This window comes from Pristiophorus japonicus, chromosome 14 (genome assembly GCF_044704955.1).
Source record: "Pristiophorus japonicus isolate sPriJap1 chromosome 14, sPriJap1.hap1, whole genome shotgun sequence".
Lineage (NCBI taxonomy): Eukaryota > Metazoa > Chordata > Chondrichthyes > Pristiophoridae > Pristiophorus > Pristiophorus japonicus.
Genome location: NC_091990.1, coordinates 146547192 through 146565937, shown reverse-complemented (window position 1 = coordinate 146565937; position 18746 = coordinate 146547192). Strand labels below are relative to the sequence as shown.

Below are 18746 nucleotides of genomic sequence, written 5' to 3'. Positions count from 1 at the left end.
GATTAGAATCTTAATAATAGCTGTTTTTCTCAGAGATATCATTTCAGTGTAATATTGCTGACAGAAGCATCTGTTAATTGGTATTTGCCTTATATGCATTAATGCAAATGATTTAAAATAGTATCTACATTCCGAGGGAAAACAATTGTAATAATTTTAATCTATTCCTAACTCAAACTAAAACTGTTATTTTTTTTTGAATGTGTAAATTTAGAAATTTCTGAGATCATAATCTCAAAAATTTTTTTTTTTGTTTACAGGAATTGTGCCCAGTAAGGCAGAACTTCTTATAGATTCAGACATGGACCAAGAGCTGGAGAAAGTGTACGTGAAAGAATAACGACTAAACACTTACAATTTTATAATTCCAGCTTTCTGTCTGATTGACAATGAAGACTAGAAATTGGGGGACGCCGGAAAGCTGCCGGTAACATTGGCAACCAAGGATAATGGTCTCCGGCAGAGAGAGCACAGGCAGTACCACCATTTTGGTACTGTCTACTCATTATTACCAGTGTGGCGGTGATTTGCTAGTGTAACTCACTCTTTGCAGCGCTAATCTCAGAAGGAGGCCAAAGGTCGCCTCGGTCTCTCGCTCGCAGAGTAGGGGAGCGGGGAAGAAAGGAACGACCCAAACAGTTGCCGTGCGTGCGCTAAAAATATTAGCTGCCACCCGATCTTTATCGATTTTTTATTTGTTTATGACATGAATACAGATAAAAGAGATCTTATCAGAGATCATCTTCAATCGTTGCAATGGAGTTCACCCATTGATTTACTGACCCCAAAACACCGTAGGCTTCTGTGCCAGAAAATGTTTTACTCAAGAAAAGACACAAATCTTCGGGCCCGAACTTGGTCAGAGTTCCACCAACAGCCACCGAGGTTCTGGCCGGAAATTTTTTTTTTTCACAGCTTCCTCACGAACCATCCATCTGTCGCCCGGGTCCTGCCCGGCAGGAGATTCCTTGGTGAAGTACCGCCGGCGTAACTTCCTGCCGCCCGCCCATGCCAGAACCTCAAAAACAGGGATTTTCCTCGTGGACGATCCTCTAAAATCGTGCTCCCGCCCGCCAGAAGGACCATGGGTAAAAAGGTGGTGTGAGCTGGCTGTGAATCGGGCGGCGGGGAGAATCGCTCAGTGTGTTGCAGCGCTGCACATCCCGGGTAGTACCCATATGCTGCACCATTATCAGAGGCTCAGAAATAGTGATCTGATTGACCTGAAGCTGCACAAAATGAGTTCAGACATGTAAATGAAAAGAACTCTGTTGAAGGGAAGGTGTGGCAGAGGAAGCGGCAATGAGTTTCAAAAGATGGTAAAGGCTCAATGGAGATGCCCTACAAGAGTTTTTAGACCATTACAGGCAGAACAGAGTTATTGACAGAATGTGAGTGCGCAGATGGTATGAGCTTCTGTCAGAGTAAATAGGCGAAAATTAGAACATGTGATGCTCTGGCAGGTTGCAGCATTTGATAGTGACAACAGCATCACCTCAAGAATAGAAGACTGAAAAAGATATATAATGGACTGCAAGGTCACTGAGGAACATGTGATATCGGGTGGGACACCGCGATGGTGGACCTAAGAAAAAGTGGACTGAAGTGCAAGCCTTAATGTCTCTCATTGGGCTCAAAATTGCCCAGGAGTTGCTCCATTTATTTTGGAGCAACTTGATTTTTCTGGCGTATCTTAAAAATCCCCATTTTGTACATTCAATTTGCATCAGTGTAAGTGAATTAATTAAGATTTATTTTAGTTTAGTTTAGTTTTTTTTCAAAAGGGGGCATTACCAGCCACCTACGCCACTTTGGACAGCTAATAGTTACTCCAAATTAACTTAGGCCAGCATATGTGGCCACTTGTGGCCGCACAGAAAACCCTTGCAGAGAGTTAAGAAATCAGCGCAGGTAGGTACTAATGACTTGACTAAAGAATGTGAATAGGATCAAACAGCTATACAGGACATCATATGACAAACTTCACAAAGTTAATTTATTCTACAACAGAAGCATTCATGGAAGCTTAAACTACAAAAATAAAAGAAGTAAAGAGACAAGTTTTTTTCAAAATATCCAAATAAAAAATAGAAGTAGCCCCTGCTCGTAATTCTTATGTTCTTATGTAGGAAAGTATTTTCATCAACAGGGTTAGGGAAAGTCTTGAGTAAGCTCTTTAAAATTACTGGCTATACAGGTATCAGCAACTCCCCGCCGCCCCCCCCCGATCAAAACACACCGCCCCCACCCCTCAAGATCAAATCTCTGCCCCCCGGATCAAAACTCTCCTCTCCCACCCCCCCCCCTCCATGATCAAAACTCACCCCCCGCAGATCATAACTCTCCTCCTCCACCCCACCACTTCCCCCCCCCCCCTCCCCGCCCCGATCAAACTCTCCCGCACTAACTTGTTTGTTGTAGCCTTAGCCCTGGAAGGCAGCGGGCCAACCTGTGCGGCAGGCCACTCAGCCCAGGATAGGGGCGGGATGTATTGGGTATCACGCTGCAGCACGCAGGAGCTACTGCGCATGCGTGAACGCTCCAGTGCGCATGCGGAGAGCTGTCGGCACTGTTTTTCGCGCAGGGCCCTGGCTCCGCCCCCTAATCGACAGACCACGTCGCACCAAGCCATGGGAGAAGCCACAGAGCGGCCAGAATCCAGTGACATCTCTTTGGCGCCGTTTTCATCCCACAAAGTCGCCGCATCTCTGGTGAATGGCCAAAAAAGCAGGTGGGCCAATTTTGAGCCCATTGAATGGCAGCCTTCCTGCATTGGTGACCCTTGTCGTATCGCAATCGCCTGATGACAGGAGCCATTAATTATTCGCATCATATGTGGAGGGTAAGAGATTCCTTATACAGCAGTACACCTGAAGGAGATTTGTCTTTTTCTCAGAATGCACCCCAGATAATGTAAAAATGAGACACTGACCAAGAGTGGGTGAATAATGTGATTGTACTGAATAGTGCAGCATGCCAAAGTGACAGAACATGCAAATAATTGAATCCAACATATGTACAGTTGTTCCGAGACCAGTCAAGTGACATTGACAATGACCCATTTGAAATAACGGCCAGAACTTAATGAGGAGTAAAGAACATATCCACCACCAACACCCAACCCTCTAACCACTACCACCCCACCGCTCCCCCCCCCCCCCACCCCGATGTGAGGCTTATCGTCCTCTTCATAGTTCCGCCATTACTAAGGCGAGCCGCACCCCTGCCCCTCACCCCCTGTGCTCCATCACATTGTGCAGAAGGGCAGCCGGAGCGCTGCTGACGTATTCGTCTTGGGGGCGTGATTGAAGGCGCCGACATCTTTGACCTCGTTGGGATCTGTCGGCCTCGATAGTGTGGGCTCGGGGTTGCATCACATGGCCAGAAGCCATCGCTCGCCTCAACCGCACTAATGAGCTGCTTCATACTGGCAGTATGCTGCTCAGCAAAGGTGGCGATGCTGGCAGCTATCCCAGCCATGGTCTGCAGCACATCTCAACCTAGTTCCACGCTCGTCCTCGATAGCTGGACCATTTCTTGAATTGCTGCGAGCTGTCCTCCACCCTATCGGATTGTTGCATCATTGTGGCTAACTAAAGAAATAAAGGACGGTATCCAATTAAAAACAAGGGCACACAAAGTGGCCAAAACTAGTGGGAGGACAGAAGATTGGGAAGCTTTTAAAAGCCAGCAAAGAATGACTAAAAAAAGGATTAAGAAAGGGAAGATAGACTACGAAAGTAAACTAGCACGAAATATAAAAACATAGCAAGAGTTTCTATAGGTATATAAAAAGGAAAAGAGTGGCTAAAGTAAATGTTGGTCCCTTAGAGGACAAGACCGGGGAATTAGTAATAGGAAACATGGAGATGGCAGAAACTCTGAACAAAGATTTTGTATCAGTCTTTCTGGTAGAGGACACTAACAATATTCCAACAGTTAAGGGGCAATAGGGGGGTAGGAACTTAACACAATCACAATCATTAATGAGGTGGTACTCAATAAGATAATGGGACTAAAGGCAGATAAATCCCCTGGACCTGATGGCTTGCATCCCAGGGTCTTAAGAGAAGTAGCAGCAGGGATTGTGGATGCATTGGTTGTAATTTACCAAAATTCCCTGGATTCTGGGGAGGTCCCAGCAGATTGGAAAACTGCAAATGTAACGCCATTTTTTAAAGAAGGAGGCAGACAAAAAGCAGGAAACTATAGACCAGTTTGCTTAATATCTCTGGTTGGGAAAATGTTGGAGTCCATTATTAACGAAGCAGTAGCAGGACATTTGGAAAAGCAAAATTCTGTCAGGCAGAGTCAGCATGGATTTATGAAGGGGAAGTCATGTTTGACAAATTTGCTGGAATTCTTTGAGGATGTAATGAACAGGGTGGATAAAGGGGGACCAGTGGATGTAGTAGATTTGGACTTCCAGAAGGCATTTGACAAGGTGCCACATAAAAGGTTACTGCACAAGATAAAAGTTCACGGGGTTGGGGGTAATATATTGGCATGGATAGAGGATTGGCTAACTAACAGAAAACAGAGAGTCGGGATAAATGGTTCATTCTCTGGTTGTCAATCAGTAACTAGCGGGGTGCCGCAGGGATCAGTGCTGGGACCCCAACTATTTATAATCTATATTAACGACTTGGAAGAAGAGATCGAGTGTAACGTAGCCAAGTTTGCTGTCGCTACATTACTTTTCCTCCCATCTTTGTATGAGGAGGACCCAAAAAATCTGCAAAAGAACATAGACCGGCTAAGTGAGTGGGCAGAAATTTTGCAGGTGGAGTATAATGTTGGAAAGTGTGAGGTCATGCACTTTGGCAGAAAAAAAATCAAAGAGCAAGTTATTATTTAAATGGAGAAAGATTGCAAAGTGCTGCAATACAGCGGGACCTGGGGGGACTTGTGCATGAAACACAAAAGGATAGTATGCAGGTACAGCAAGTGATCAGGAAGGTCAATGGAATCTTGGCTTTTATTGCAAAGGGGATAGAGTATAACAGCAGGGAAGTCTTGCTACAGTTATACAAGGTATTGGTGAGGCCACTCCTGGAATTCTGCGTGCAGTTTTGGTTTCCACATTTACGAAAGGATATACTTGCTTTGGAGGCAGTTCAGAGAAGGTTCACTAGGTTGATTCTGGAGATGAGGGGGTTGACTTATGAGGAAAGGTTGAGTAGGTTGAGCTTCTACTCATTGGAATTCAGAAGAATGAGAGGTGATCTTATCGAAACATATAAGATTATGAGGAGGCTTGAGGAGGCTTGACAAGGTGGATGCAGAGAGGATGTTTCCACTGATAGGGGAGACTAGAACTAGGGGGCATAATTTTAGAATAAAGGGCCGCCCATTTAAAACTGAGATGGGGAGAAATTTCTTCTCTCAGAGGGTTGTAAATCTGTGGAATTCGCTGCCTCAGAGAGCTGTGGAAGCTGGGACATTGAATAAATTTAAGACAGAAATAGACAGTTTCTTAAACGATAAGGGGTTATGGGGAACGGGCAGGGAAGTGGACCTGAGTCCATGATCGGATCAGCCATGATCGTATTAAATGGCGGAACAGGCTTGAGGGGCCATATGGCCTACTCCTGCTCCTATTTCTTATGTTCTTATCATCCTGGGTGCTTGCAGCTTGGTGGATTTTCTGGCACGACCTCTGCGCCTCCCAGCACTTGTTCCTGCTTCGTCCGACTCGAATCCTAAGAAATCGGACCCCGACACCGATGTTGGCCGGACAGGTGGCACACACGTCAGGAGGCTGGAGTCCTCCCCATCCACCTCCTCGACCTCAAGTGGTTCGGATACTGGCACTTCTCCCTCCTGGTCTTCGTGACTCTGGGTGGCTGAGGTGGGTGTGATGAATATGGGTAATCTGGGGTGGGGGTTTGGGGGGTGGAGGAAGGAGCTGGTGTGTTGGCCTGGTGATAACGTCGGTTTGGGAGACGTTGGTATCACACTCGGTCTTGGTGTGCCTGAGGTGGATGGGGTACATAGAAACATAGAAAATAGGTGCAGGAGTAGGCCATTCGGCCCTTCTAGCCTGCACCGCCATTCAATGAGTTCATGGCTGAACATGCAACTTCAGTACCCCATTCCTGCTTTCTCGCCATACCCCTTGATCCCCCTAGTAGTAAGGACTTCATCTAACTCCTTTTTTAATATATTTAGTGAATTGGCCTCAACAACTTTCTGTGGTAGAGAATTCCACAGGTTCACCACTCTCTGGGTGAAGAAATTTCTCCTCATCTCGGTCCTAAATGGCTTCCCCCTTATCCTTAGACTGTGTCCCCTGGTTCTGGACTTCCCCAACATTGGGAACATTCTTCCTGCATCTAACCTGTCTAACCCCGTCAGAATTTTAAACGTTTCTATGAGGTCCCCTCTCATTCTTCTGAACTCCAGTGAATACAAGCCCAGTTGATTCAGTCTTTCTTGATAGGTCAGTCCCGCCATCCCGGGAATCAGTCTGGTGAACTTTCGCTGCACTCCCTCAATAGCAAGAATGTCTTTCCTCAGGTTAGGAGACCAAAACTGTACACAATACTCCAGGTGTGGCCTCACCAAGGCCCTGTACAATTGTGGCAACACCTCCCTGCCCCTGTACTCAAATCCCCTCGCTATGAAGGCCAACATGCCATTTGCTTTCTTAACCGCCTGCTGTACCTGCATGCCAACCTTCAATGACTGATGTACCATGACACCCAGGTCTCTTTGCACCTCCCCTTTTCCTAATCTGTCACCATTCAGATAATAGTCTGTCTCTCTGTTTTTACCACCAAAGTGGATAACCTCACATTTATCCACATTATACTTCATCTGCCATGCATTTGCCCACTCACCTAACCTATCCAAGTCGCTCTGCAGTCTCATAGCATCCTCCTCGCAGCTCACACTGCCACCCAACTTAGTGTCATCCGCAAATTTGAAGATACTACATTTAATCCCCTCGTCTAAATCATTAATGTACAGTGTAAACAGCTGGGGCCCCAGCACAGAACCTTGCGGTACCCCAGTAGTCACTGCCTGCCATTCTGAAAAGTCCCCATTTACTCCTACTCTTTGCTTCCTGTCTGACAACCAGTTCTCAATCCATGTCAGCACACTACCCCAATCCCATGTGCTTTAACTTTGCACATTAATCTCTTGTGTGGGACCTTGTCGAAAGCCTTCTGAAAGTCCAAATATACCACATCAACTGGTTCTCCCTTGTCCACTCTACTGGAAACATCCTCAAAAAATTCCAGAAGATTTGTCAAGCATGATTTCCCTTTCACAAATCCATGCTGACTTGGACCTATCATATTACCTCTTTCCAAATGCACTGCGATGACATCCTTAATAATTGATTCCATCATTTTACACACTACCGATGTCAGGCTGACCGGTCTATAATTCCCTGTTTTCTCTCTCCCTCCTTTTTTAAAAAGTGGGGTTACATTGGCTACCCTCCACTCCATAGGAACTGATCCAGAGTCAATGGAATGTTGGAAAATGACTGTCAATGCATCCACTATTTCCAAGGCCACCTCCTTAAGTACTCTGGGATGCAGTCCACCAGGCCCTGGGGATTTATCGGCCTTCAATCCCATCAATTTCCCCAACGCAATTTCCCGACTAATAAGGATTTCCCTCAGTTCCTCCTCCTTACTAGACCCTCCGACCCCTTTTATATCCGGAAGGTTGTTTGTGTCCTCCTCAGTGAATACCGAACCAAAGTACTTGTTCAATTGGTCCGCCATTTCTTTGTTCCCCGTTATGACTTCCCCTGATTCTGACTGCAGGGGACCTACGTTTGTCTTTACTAACCTTTTTCTCTTTACATATCTATAGAAACTTTTGCAATCCGTCTTAATGTTCCCTGCAAGCTTCTTCTCGTACTCCATTTTCCCTGCCCTAATCAAACCCTTTGTCCTCCTCTGCTGAGTTCTAAATTTCTCCCAGTCCCAGGGTTCGCTGCTATTTCTGGCCAATTTGTATGCCACTTCCTTGGCTTTAATACTATCCCTGATTTCCCTTGATAGCCACGGTTGAGCCACCTTCCCTTTTTTATTTTTACGCCAGACAGGAATGTACAATTGTTGTAGTTCATCCATGCGGTCTCTAAATGTCTGCCATTGCCCATCCACAGTCAACCCCTTCAGTATCATTCGCCAATCTATCCTAGCCAATTCACGCCTCATACCTTCAAAGTTACCCTTCTTTAAGTTCTGGACCATGGTCTCTGAATTAACTGTTTTATTCTCCATCCTAATGCAGAATTCCACCATATTATGGTCACTCTTCCCCAAGGGGGCCTCGCACAACGAGATTGCTAATTAATCCTCCATGCTGTCCAATTCAACATCTGCAAGTAGAGGACCACATTTCAGTGTATAGCTGGGGGGTGAGGATGGTCAAGCTGACATGTGAGCCGTTACATTTCACATTCTTACTTCAAGGAGTTCCATTGCCACATGAGCACACCATTAATGGCCGACACACTGTGCGTTAAAAGGCATTTGGCTTAACATTGCATGACCTTTCATGACATGAACGTGATACAGACTGGAGTTTACTATAAGCTTACCATGCTCCAGCACGGGATCTGCATCACCCTTTGTGGTGGCATGGCGGTGGTCACCCACTAAGGCCAAAGCACGCTCCTCTAGGCTGCTCAACTTGATGACGTCTGTTGGGCCCCCTCCCGTGGCACTCAGGCTCGATGCCTTGGATGTTCTTTCCTTCTGCAGAAAGAAACAGGTGCAGCTTTTGCCCCTTTTGCTCATTCAGCTCATACGCACAGACACAACCGGCACAGAAGTTTTGGAGTTGCACGGGAGTGGTCCAATAAATGTCTACTCACTCTTGCTGATGCCACCACATCGTTCCATCGTTTACGACACTGGTCTCCATCCCACACAATGTTGCCCACTGAGGTCACAGCCTCACCGATCTCCCTCCAAATGCGTCTGTATTGGGGCGGTGGAGGCTTGCCACGACCATCCCGGGTGAGGTCTTTATACCGGCGCTCCACCTCGCATACAAGTTCCTCCAGCTCGTCATCATTAAACCAAGGAGCTCTGAGCTTGGCTCCATCAGACTTCTTGGAAGCTTTTTTTTCCACTCATTATTACTTTCCTTCATGGATGGCTGATGATCAATTTGTATCTCTCTCTCTCTCCAAAACTGACCCCCTCTCCAACTGAAAAGTGAGTGCACGGCTTTTATGAGCACATGCAGCTGTGCCATCAGTCCTAATCATGGCAAAAGTGATGTCATTGCACAGAGGAAGCCACAAAAAAACCAAGTCTCGCGCATGCGCGGTGCACGGCCTCCGATGTTTGCTGAGTCGCGAGGCTTGCACCTAGCACCCACTGCCGCCGCCGCCCGCTCACACCCACTGCCGCCGACACAACCGCAGCGAAACTCGCTCCCGACTAACCCCAGCGGCAGCGGGCAGCAAAAAGGTACGTTCCACCCGGGGACCGCCGAGAAATGGGCGGGCCTTAGCTTTGACCAAATTTGGGCCCTTTATCTTTTACATAAGATGTGCTAAAAAAATGTGCTTGTTTGATGATTTAAAAGTAAGCTTTAAAGGAGGACTCAAGCAAACTGGATTCCCTTTCAGTTCTGGGATTTCAGTCCAAGTCCAGCTCAGACTGATTAGCTGTCGTTTTCTATGAGAGGCTGTGGTACGGCCATATTGTTGTTGCGGAGTACTGAGAATTGTGCTGTGCATCCAGCTGTGTCATATCTCACCCGGGAATGCTTGGTACTGATGTTCATTCCTTGTCTAGATAAGCACAAAACCATTACAAATTTAAGTGAGAATTTTCGATACTATTCCTTGAAGAAACCGGTTTGCTGTAGACACCTTCATTTTTAGGTCCAACCAAGCTTCACATTTTAAAACATTGCTTTATGTTCATCAAATGGGTTTAGAAGTACTTTTCACAAAAAGCTGCAGTGTTACTGAGTTCTTGCTGCTGATGGTACGGGCCTATTACATGTCACTGCTCCCACCAGTAGGAGCACAGTGGCACTGCAGCCCTCATAATTAATTTCCTTGCACTGAACTATGTCCTATTATCCTTGTCATTCTGTCTCTGGAATATGCAGATTTTCATGTTCTGTGGCACAGATGGTTTAAAAAAACATTGAAAAATAAAATTTGGTAAGAAAATGTAGTGTAAAACGTTGCCTGTTAAGAGTATTGAAGTCTCCAGGAGAAACCTCATCATGATTGCAGTATCTGCTGTTCACTTTGTTAAATCTGCAAGAGAACAGTGTGACATTTAGGTTATGTATTTATTCAATCCCATAAATTGGTGGATTTTAAACATTTACTATGAAAGTAATTTCATAATTTAATCTCATGATCCAAGTTTGGAGATAAAAATTGTCAGATTACTGTTAGAAATTAGGGTTACCTGAAAATAACACTGTGTATAATGATTGTATGTTTCTGCTCGAGGCAAGTAAAAGATTAATGTATAAGCTATATCTGTCCGAGAATGAAGTTTCACCTTTCTGGAAGACTTGGCTCAGACAGTGTTTTTAATGAATTAGATTAGAGGATGCATAACATTTTGAATTGGTCTTTAATTTGCCCAATGAAGGCCCAACCTAATGTTTCTTCCATTGTTACTCATAACTAATTAGAATGTGAAGATAGAATTTGGAGTTTGTATAACGAATTAAAAGTTAATTAGTATAAAAGACATGTATTAGAGATGGGAGTTAAGCGTTTCCATGGCAACCGACTGGAGTAAGACAGTTTGAACAAAGGGCCTCTCTTTTAATGACCCAAGATTTTGTTTGAGAATACACCAGGAGGACAAGGCAGGATGAGATAAGAGACTATAGCTATGAGGGAACAGGGCCTGCCGAGATAAGAGGGGTCCAGATGGATGGATTAACCTTCAAAACCATAAACAAGAAAGATGCATAATAGTTGTAAAGACCCTTCCTTCAGGGTGAGTCTTTATCACCAAGAGTAGACAAAGAACCTCAACAGGCCAAAAGGTGTTGTCATATCCCATTCCAGGTCCAACCCTAAGAATGTAATAAAAGTAACAGCCTGGTCGATTGCTCTTTGAGGGAAAAAGAGAGGCGGCAAGCCAGAGAACTGCTCACATGTGCCAGCCGTTTGTCTGATTGAGATTGGTATCAGCTGCTTGTCACAGTCGTACGTTTTTGCTATATAACTGATGTGTTATATTCTATCTTAAACTCTAATTAAACACAATATACCCACCAGATTGATTTACAGTCGAACCAAATTATTAAAGTGACCAGAAATAGCCTTAATTAGCAATTCCTAACACTATTCCTCCAGCTTTTCATGGTTTGGTTTCGTTCAGCTTCACATAGCATAGTTTAGGCTGTCTATTCAAGAGGCAGAGATCAATGAAGATACCTTTAGCAAGATATGGTGACTGACATTTTATTGCAAATGTTTAATCTATATGTTTGTCTGTCTGCAGAATTGATCACATACTCAGTAATGCAACCTCCAGTACTCCGACACTCACACAGAAAGAACCAATCAGAAAAGTCACTCATCGCAAGACTCTCCCTCAGCGCAAGAAAGTGGACATTGAGAGTGATGGCTCAACCGAAGAAACCGATTCCTCTGAAAATTAACTGCCCATCTTTGTTTGCTGTTATTATTGTCATGTCTCATTATAAGATAGTTACCTTTAATTTTACTTTGTTACATTGTTTGGTGCGGGTAAAATAGTGAGTTTGTGCACTTCCCTTTCACTTTTGAAACCTTGGTTTGAATCTAAATTGGATTGATGGGATGAAAATTGTCTCTTTCTGCCACTTTTAGAGAATTGATTTTGGGTCGTCTCAGCCCAGATCCTATTAGGGGTGCAACTGAAACAAAAATTGCCCAAAAGAAAAACTATGCAGCAGTCTCACTCAGTGAATCCTTCAGGTTGGCTTGTTTGGGAAATAGAAATATTGTGCTGTTGCAGTGGTGAGGGAGGCTAAAGTAAATGGTTAAGGAAGCTGTACTGTGCACCTAATCTATTCTATTCCTTGCAGTGATGTCCCTTAACTTGATAGGAACAAATAGTAGAAGCTATTTCTGGCTGTCTACTTCAGCTAGAATATAAAACTCAGACTTTTCAGTTTATAAAAAAAGGGAAGGTAGCACTGTAACTGGAGTGCCAATAATCTTGGCTCCACTGTAGCCTGGAAAATAAGGTCATGTTTTTTTTTTGACTGAAGTTAAGAGTCACAGTGGAATGAGTCCTCACAGCCTGAATCTGGAACCCAATGATGATGCATCTCAATCAGGCCCAATCCAAGATGCTCCTGGATATAGTGTCAATACAGACCTATTAAACATCAGATTACTTGTCTTACGGTCAAGGCAGATTGTTGAAATGTGAAGAATTTCTAGCACAGTAACTAACTCAACCATCGTGCAGCTATCAGGTGATGACGGGGTTGGTTTCAGCTGTGATGCCCTCCATAGTTGAATATCATTCTCTCGGGCTATACGTGAAAAAGAAGAGGTATACAAGGGCTTCTGGGTCCCGGCAACAATTATCACCACAGAAGAAGTGAAAAAATTGGATAGGGGAATGGTAAAAAGCGTAATCTGCTGTCTCTAACAATAAATAAATTGTTTCAAAAGTCTTACATGGTTAAAGTTCATTTTGGGAAAAAAAGACAAAAGTATCTTAGTTAAGTATATACTTATGTTTGTACTCATTATGGAGTGTTATTGGCAGGGTGTGAAAGGGTGGGGTGACTTTCCTTGAGAATTTAACTGACCACGGTAAACTGGGCTGAGCTTTTTCATGGGAAAACCTACAGATAAACAGTGATACATTTTCAAGGAAGATTTGGTAAAATACAAAACTAGTACATGTCCCTAGAAAGCAAAAGCTCCACTTGTGCAGTTCAACATTCATGGTCAACAAGTGAGGTAAGAGACTGTATTAAGCTAAATGAAAAGGCTTTCACAAATGCAAGGGAAAGTGAAAATCCAATAGATTGGGAGAGCTATAAATTCAACAAAGAGGTACAAAGCTAGTAATGTGGTGCAAAAGGGAGTATCAATAGAAACTCCCAAGAGATAATGAAAGCCAACAGTAAAAGTTTTTATTAAGAGTTATATTAAGTGAGAGTGGGAAAGGGGAATGCGGGTCCATTAAAGACAGATGTAGGTGATACTGGTCTTTATCTCAAGGGGGCTGTACTACAAAGAGTAGAAAGTTGTGCTTCACTTGTACAAAGCCTTGGTCAGACACCACATGGAGTAGTGAGTTCAGTTTTGGACACCACACCTCAGGAAGGATATATTGGCCTTGAAGCAGGAATAGTGCAGATTCACGAGAATTATACTAGGGTTTAAAACATTAAATTATGAGGACAAGTTACATAAACTTGGTTTGTATTCCCTTGAGTTTAGAAGACTGAGGTGTGATCTAATTGAAGTGTTGAAAATGATCAAAGAATTTGCAGGATAGATAGAGCGAAGCTATTTCTTCTGGTGGGGGAATCCACAACACCAGGGCACAATCTTAAAATTAAAGATAGACCATTTAAGTGTGAAATTAGGAAGCACTTTTTCACACAAAGAATAGTGGAAATTTAGAATTCTTCCCCCCAAAAGACTGTGGATGCTAGGTCAATTGTAATTTTCAAGATTGGGATCAACAGTTTTTTGTTAGGCAAGGGTATTGAGGGATATGGATCAACCATGATCTGACCGAATGGTCGAACAGGCTCGAGGGTCTGAATGGCCTATTCCTGTTCCTATGTTTCTATATTTCCAGCTTTGATGAGTTTATAAAAAGCAGCTTGCAACTTCTAAGTAGCTGTGTTTCTCAATGGTGATTGACGGGGGAATTACCCAATTATCTCCATTCTGGCTGGGAATAGTGGTGTCACTATATGCAGCCAACAAAATTTGGTACCAAGTCATATAGGAGATATTAAGACAAGTGTGCAAAAGCTTAGTCAAAGAAGTAGGCTTTAAGGAGTATCTTAAAGGAGAAGAGAGGGGCAGAGAGGTATATGGGGGAAATTCCAGGGCTTAGGGCCGAGGCAGCTCAAGGCATGGCCACTAATGAAGGAGCGATAAAAATCAGGGATGTACAAGAGGCCACAATTGGAGGAGTGCAGCGATCTCGGAGGGTTTATGGCTGGAGGAGGAAACAACTTTATTCTGAATATAAACCCTGAATTTAGATTGATCGTAAATAATTCCCAAATACTTGCAAACCTGTCAACCTAGTTTGAAATCCATCCTAGATGAGATTTGATGAACTGTTTGATGATTAGTAAAGGGCCTAAATGAAGGGCATTTTGCAACCAGAAGTCCACAGTGCAAGTGGTGCCAGTAATGGAAATGCTGCAAAATGTTATGTTACAGATTTGTACAAAATTCTCCCAGTAAAATATAAGCTGAGGTGTAATTCATTAAAAAAAACTTAGTTTATTGAATAAAAAGAAAATTTGGAAGGAATAAATGGAATCTAGCCATTTAACACAAGAAATTGATTTATTTATTCACTTTTGGTAGCCAGTTTAACTACCTACGTATTGTCTACCAAAGTTTATGTTGCCTAAATCATATGAACTTATGCTTGAAAGTAATTGGCAACTTTCATGTGGTTAAAAGCAACTGATCTGAGTGCAGTTCTGAGGGTTAGGAGGAAAATTCACTTTTACAGCGAAATACATGGTAAAAACAAAACAACTGGGCTTCCACATTTTAAATTGAATCGTTGAATCAGGCTACACGGTTGCTGCTTGTTTCTGCTGCTGTATAATGTAAGATTTTGGGAGAGAAATTCTCCAGCGCCTCATCTGGGGGTGGTAACCCAGCTGGGGAGGGACTTCCTGGGCCCGGCACGGATGCCCCGCCCTGGCAATGAAATTGGGGTTACCGTCCCTCACAGGCGGTGGAGCATAGTTGCCCGCACTCCACTTACCATTGGGGCGGTATTCGGGGCGCCACTCAAGTGGGATCGGCAGTGCTACGTGGCCTCTCCACGTAGCGCTGACGTGTTTCAACGCCCCTCCCCTTCCGTTAACGGGGAGGGCCGCATCACCACGGCTCTCATCTTCACTTAAAGGGGAGAGCTTTCACGATTTTAAAACTTCGGCCCCAGGAAGGGTTTCGACAGGGCCAGCGGCATGGTACCCAAGAGCGGGTGCCAGGCTGCCAACCCGGCTGAACTCGGGGGCATAATTGTCGGGCCGAAACGGCAGTCGGCCAACAAAAAAATCATGGCGGCAGCGGCAGTGCATCCTGCCTTTTAAGGGGAGCCGCACTGCCGTTGCAGAAGGCCACAGCCCTGGACCACTGGGAAAAAACAGGTTTGGACACCGTCAGGTGAGCCAAGGATTTTCAGAGAGGAATGTCGCCATCGGGGAGGGGAGGGGAAGATCGGTGGTGCGCACGGTGATGACGCACTTAACACGGATTGGCAGCAGCGGGGAGAGGGGGTGAAATCGGGGCACGCCGGGAAATCTCGGAAGGGCAATTGGGCTATCAGCGGCCATTCCACGAAAAGTCGCCGGTCGCTCCACTCCGCAGCGTGGCCACCGATTTGCGGCGGTAACAGGCCTTAAGGAGTGGGGCAGTTTTGGCCCTATTGACTCTTAATAGTTAATGGTATAAAATCTAGAACTGTCTATGTTCTTCTCAAAATCCTTTCCACTGTTTTTACATCTTTTTCATAGCTACTTCTTTGGACTTGTATCTGTAAATCTATTTATACACTTAACATGTTAATTGCTGGTGCAACTGCTGTCCAACATTATAGGAAGGCTTTTGATGACCATCATCTATTATCGCAGATTTTTCATCAACTCTTACTACTAGCTCTAAGTGCTGGTCCCTACATTTAGTTATCATATTTGCTACTTTTAGCATCAATGTGCAGATGATTTGTGACCGTTCAGATATCCATTCCTACATTTTGTTATCACAGCCTATTTACTTTCTCCAAGAAAACGCTGAACGATCTGGAAATAAAGCTTAATGTGGCCAATAGCCATCATTGTATTTCCTCTTGTCTTTTTTTCCTTAATTTTTATCACACATGATTTAGAAAAATAAACAACATTAGATCGCGCTGGTAATTCTTACACCCAGTTACTTTAGTTGTCCAGTTCCAATTCCCTGGTAAATCTTTTACACCAGTGAACTAGAAATGCCTTTAAGACAAATGTTGAGTTAACTTAAGTCACACTGCATACGGTGAAGAGAAATGGCATACTCCACTAGCACAATGTCACATACTGACCAGGTTTCAATACGGCAACAAAGTAAACCAGAAAAATTTCAAGTCGTCAACTTTATCAACATTGGCAGAATTTACACTAGAAATTAAATGTGCAGTTTATTGGAAAGCAAACCATGCATTAACAAAGATTTTTTTCCTAATACTGTTACTTGGTGCAATATGTGGAACATGTCTTCATTACTTGAAGTATGAATGTATTGTTCTGAATGAGCATATTAGAAAATAGATGCAAGTGCGACCTTTATGTAAACTAAATAATTTGTCACAACTGGCACAAGCTTAGCCACCCTTTACACGAACATGTTAAGGAGACCAGAACCTACAAAATAACATAGTACTATATGTGAACAAACCTGTAACAGTTATGCCTAGATAGGGGACAGTTAATATGTGCAAGTTTGAAATCGATACATAAAATGAAACTTGAAAAAATTAGTATAGAGGAAAAAGGAAACGAGGCAGAAGCAATGCACGGCCCTGGTATGGTCACACTTGGAGCACTGTGTCACTCACTCACTCACTCATAGGCGGTTCCTCGAACGAGGATGACTTGCTTCCACATGAGTTCACAGATGTTTCAATGAAGGACCCGATATTCCAGTCCTGAACTCCAGTTGCAAGGGTGGAAGATGCCTGTGCGTGGATTTTTTTAACATGTAGTGATCGTTGCACATCAGCCACCACATGGGCTTGACAGAACTAGGCCTTTATCCAGTGGCAAGAGTTAATCAGGACGACTGGAGACCTGCTCTGGTGTATGGACCTATTGCGCACACATCACAGTGTGGGCTGGCCCGTGCTGCCCCTGGGCCTTCGGATCTTCTGGGCCCCATACCCTCATTTGCCGCACCTCTGCCACGGTCTCTCACCGCTCCTCCGCCACAAACATTCGCCGCACCTCCGCCACGATCTCTCACCGCTATATCCTTTATGAAAGTTATTATTGAATCTGCTTCCAGCGCCCTTTCAGGTAGTGCGTTCGTAATCATCACAACTCGCTGCATTAAAAAAATGTCTCCTCATCTGCCCCCTGATACTCTCGCAAAGGCGAGAGTGCAGCAAACTGACCCATGGCTGATATGTGCTGTGGATTGCTCTAACAAGGAGCTGGCACGAAGTGTTCTTTCTGTACCGTATTGCAAACTACACACTATGAGCACTGTGTAGAACTCTAGTGGCTGTACAACAGCAAGCATAGGAGACTCTGCAAAAGGGGCAACCAAACTAATATCTATAAGAAGAGGCAGAAGAACTAGGATTATTTCCTTGGAAGAAAAAAGGGTTTAGGAGAGATAATATTCAAGATCCTTAAGGGGATAAATAAATTGAACTCCAGTAATACTTTTGCAATTGCCACAAACTATAGAAGCAGGGAACACTGGCATCTGCTTAGAAAGGGGAAGGAGCCACTTAGATTTAACTACTTTATACAGAGGGTGGAGCAAGTGGGACAGAATGTCCAAGAAAGCAATGTAGGCAGATAGCGTGGAAAACATTAAGGGGGAATTGATATTTGAAAGAGAGTAATTGAGGGCTATTAATTCTTTGGATCAACCAGATGGACTGAACAGTCTTTTAGGGGAGAAATTCGGTTCATTTACGCCTCTGCAACCTCTCAAGGACCTTCAATCCTTCCTAAAGAACGGTGCCCAGAGTTGGACACAATACTCCAGTTGTGGCCAAACCAGTGTTTTATAAAGGTTCATCATTACTTCCTGTACTTTATGCCTCTATTTAAAAAGCCCAGGATCCCGTATGCTTTTTTAACCGCTTTCTCAACCTGCCCTGCCACCTTCAACGATTGGTGCACATATACCTCCAGGTTTCTCTGTTCCTGCACCCGTTTAAAGTTGTACCCATTAGTTAATATTGCCTCTCTTCGTTCTTTCTACCAAAATGTATCACTTCGCACTTTTCTGCATTAAATTTCATCTGCTACGTGTCCGCCCATGCCACCAGCCTGGTTATGTCCTCTTGAAGTTTATCATTTCTCATTGTTCACTATGCTTCCATGTTTTGTGTCATCTGCAAATTTTGAAATTGTGCCCTGTACACCCAAGTCCAAGTCATTAATATATATCAAGAAAAGCAGTGGTCCTAGATCCGACCCCTGGGAAACACCACTATATACCTTCCTCCAGTCCGGAAAACAACTGTTCGGCACTACTCTCTGTTTCCTGTCACTTAGCATATTTCGTATCCATGGTGCTACTGTCCCTTTTATTCCATGGGCTTCAACTTTGCTGGCAAGATTATTATGTGGCACTTTATCAAACACCTTTTGGAAATCCATGTACACTACATCAACCGCATTGCCCTCATCAACCCTCTCCATTACTTCATCAAAAAATTCAATTAATTTAGTTAAACACGATTTGTCTTTAATAAATCTATGCTGGTTTTCCTTAATTAATCCACACTTGTCTAAGGGCCCAAAATTAGTGGCCTTGCCGCCGGCTGCCGCCAAGTTTTTTCAGCGGTCTC

At 44.0% G+C, this 18746-nt stretch overlaps 1 protein-coding gene across 1 annotated transcript in view; it reads left to right on the top strand.

The window, feature by feature from the left end:
- Positions 1-16011, top strand: part of cstpp1 (centriolar satellite-associated tubulin polyglutamylase complex regulator 1) — a 431022-nt gene extending 415011 nt beyond the window's left edge. The window contains exons 8-9 of the mRNA XM_070899677.1: positions 261-324; positions 11469-16011. Of these exons, the coding sequence (XP_070755778.1) occupies positions 261-324; positions 11469-11628 (224 nt within the window). The 3' untranslated portion in view covers positions 11629-16011. The remainder of the gene's footprint in view (positions 1-260; positions 325-11468) is intronic.
- The last annotated feature ends 2735 nt before the right edge of the window (positions 16012-18746 follow it).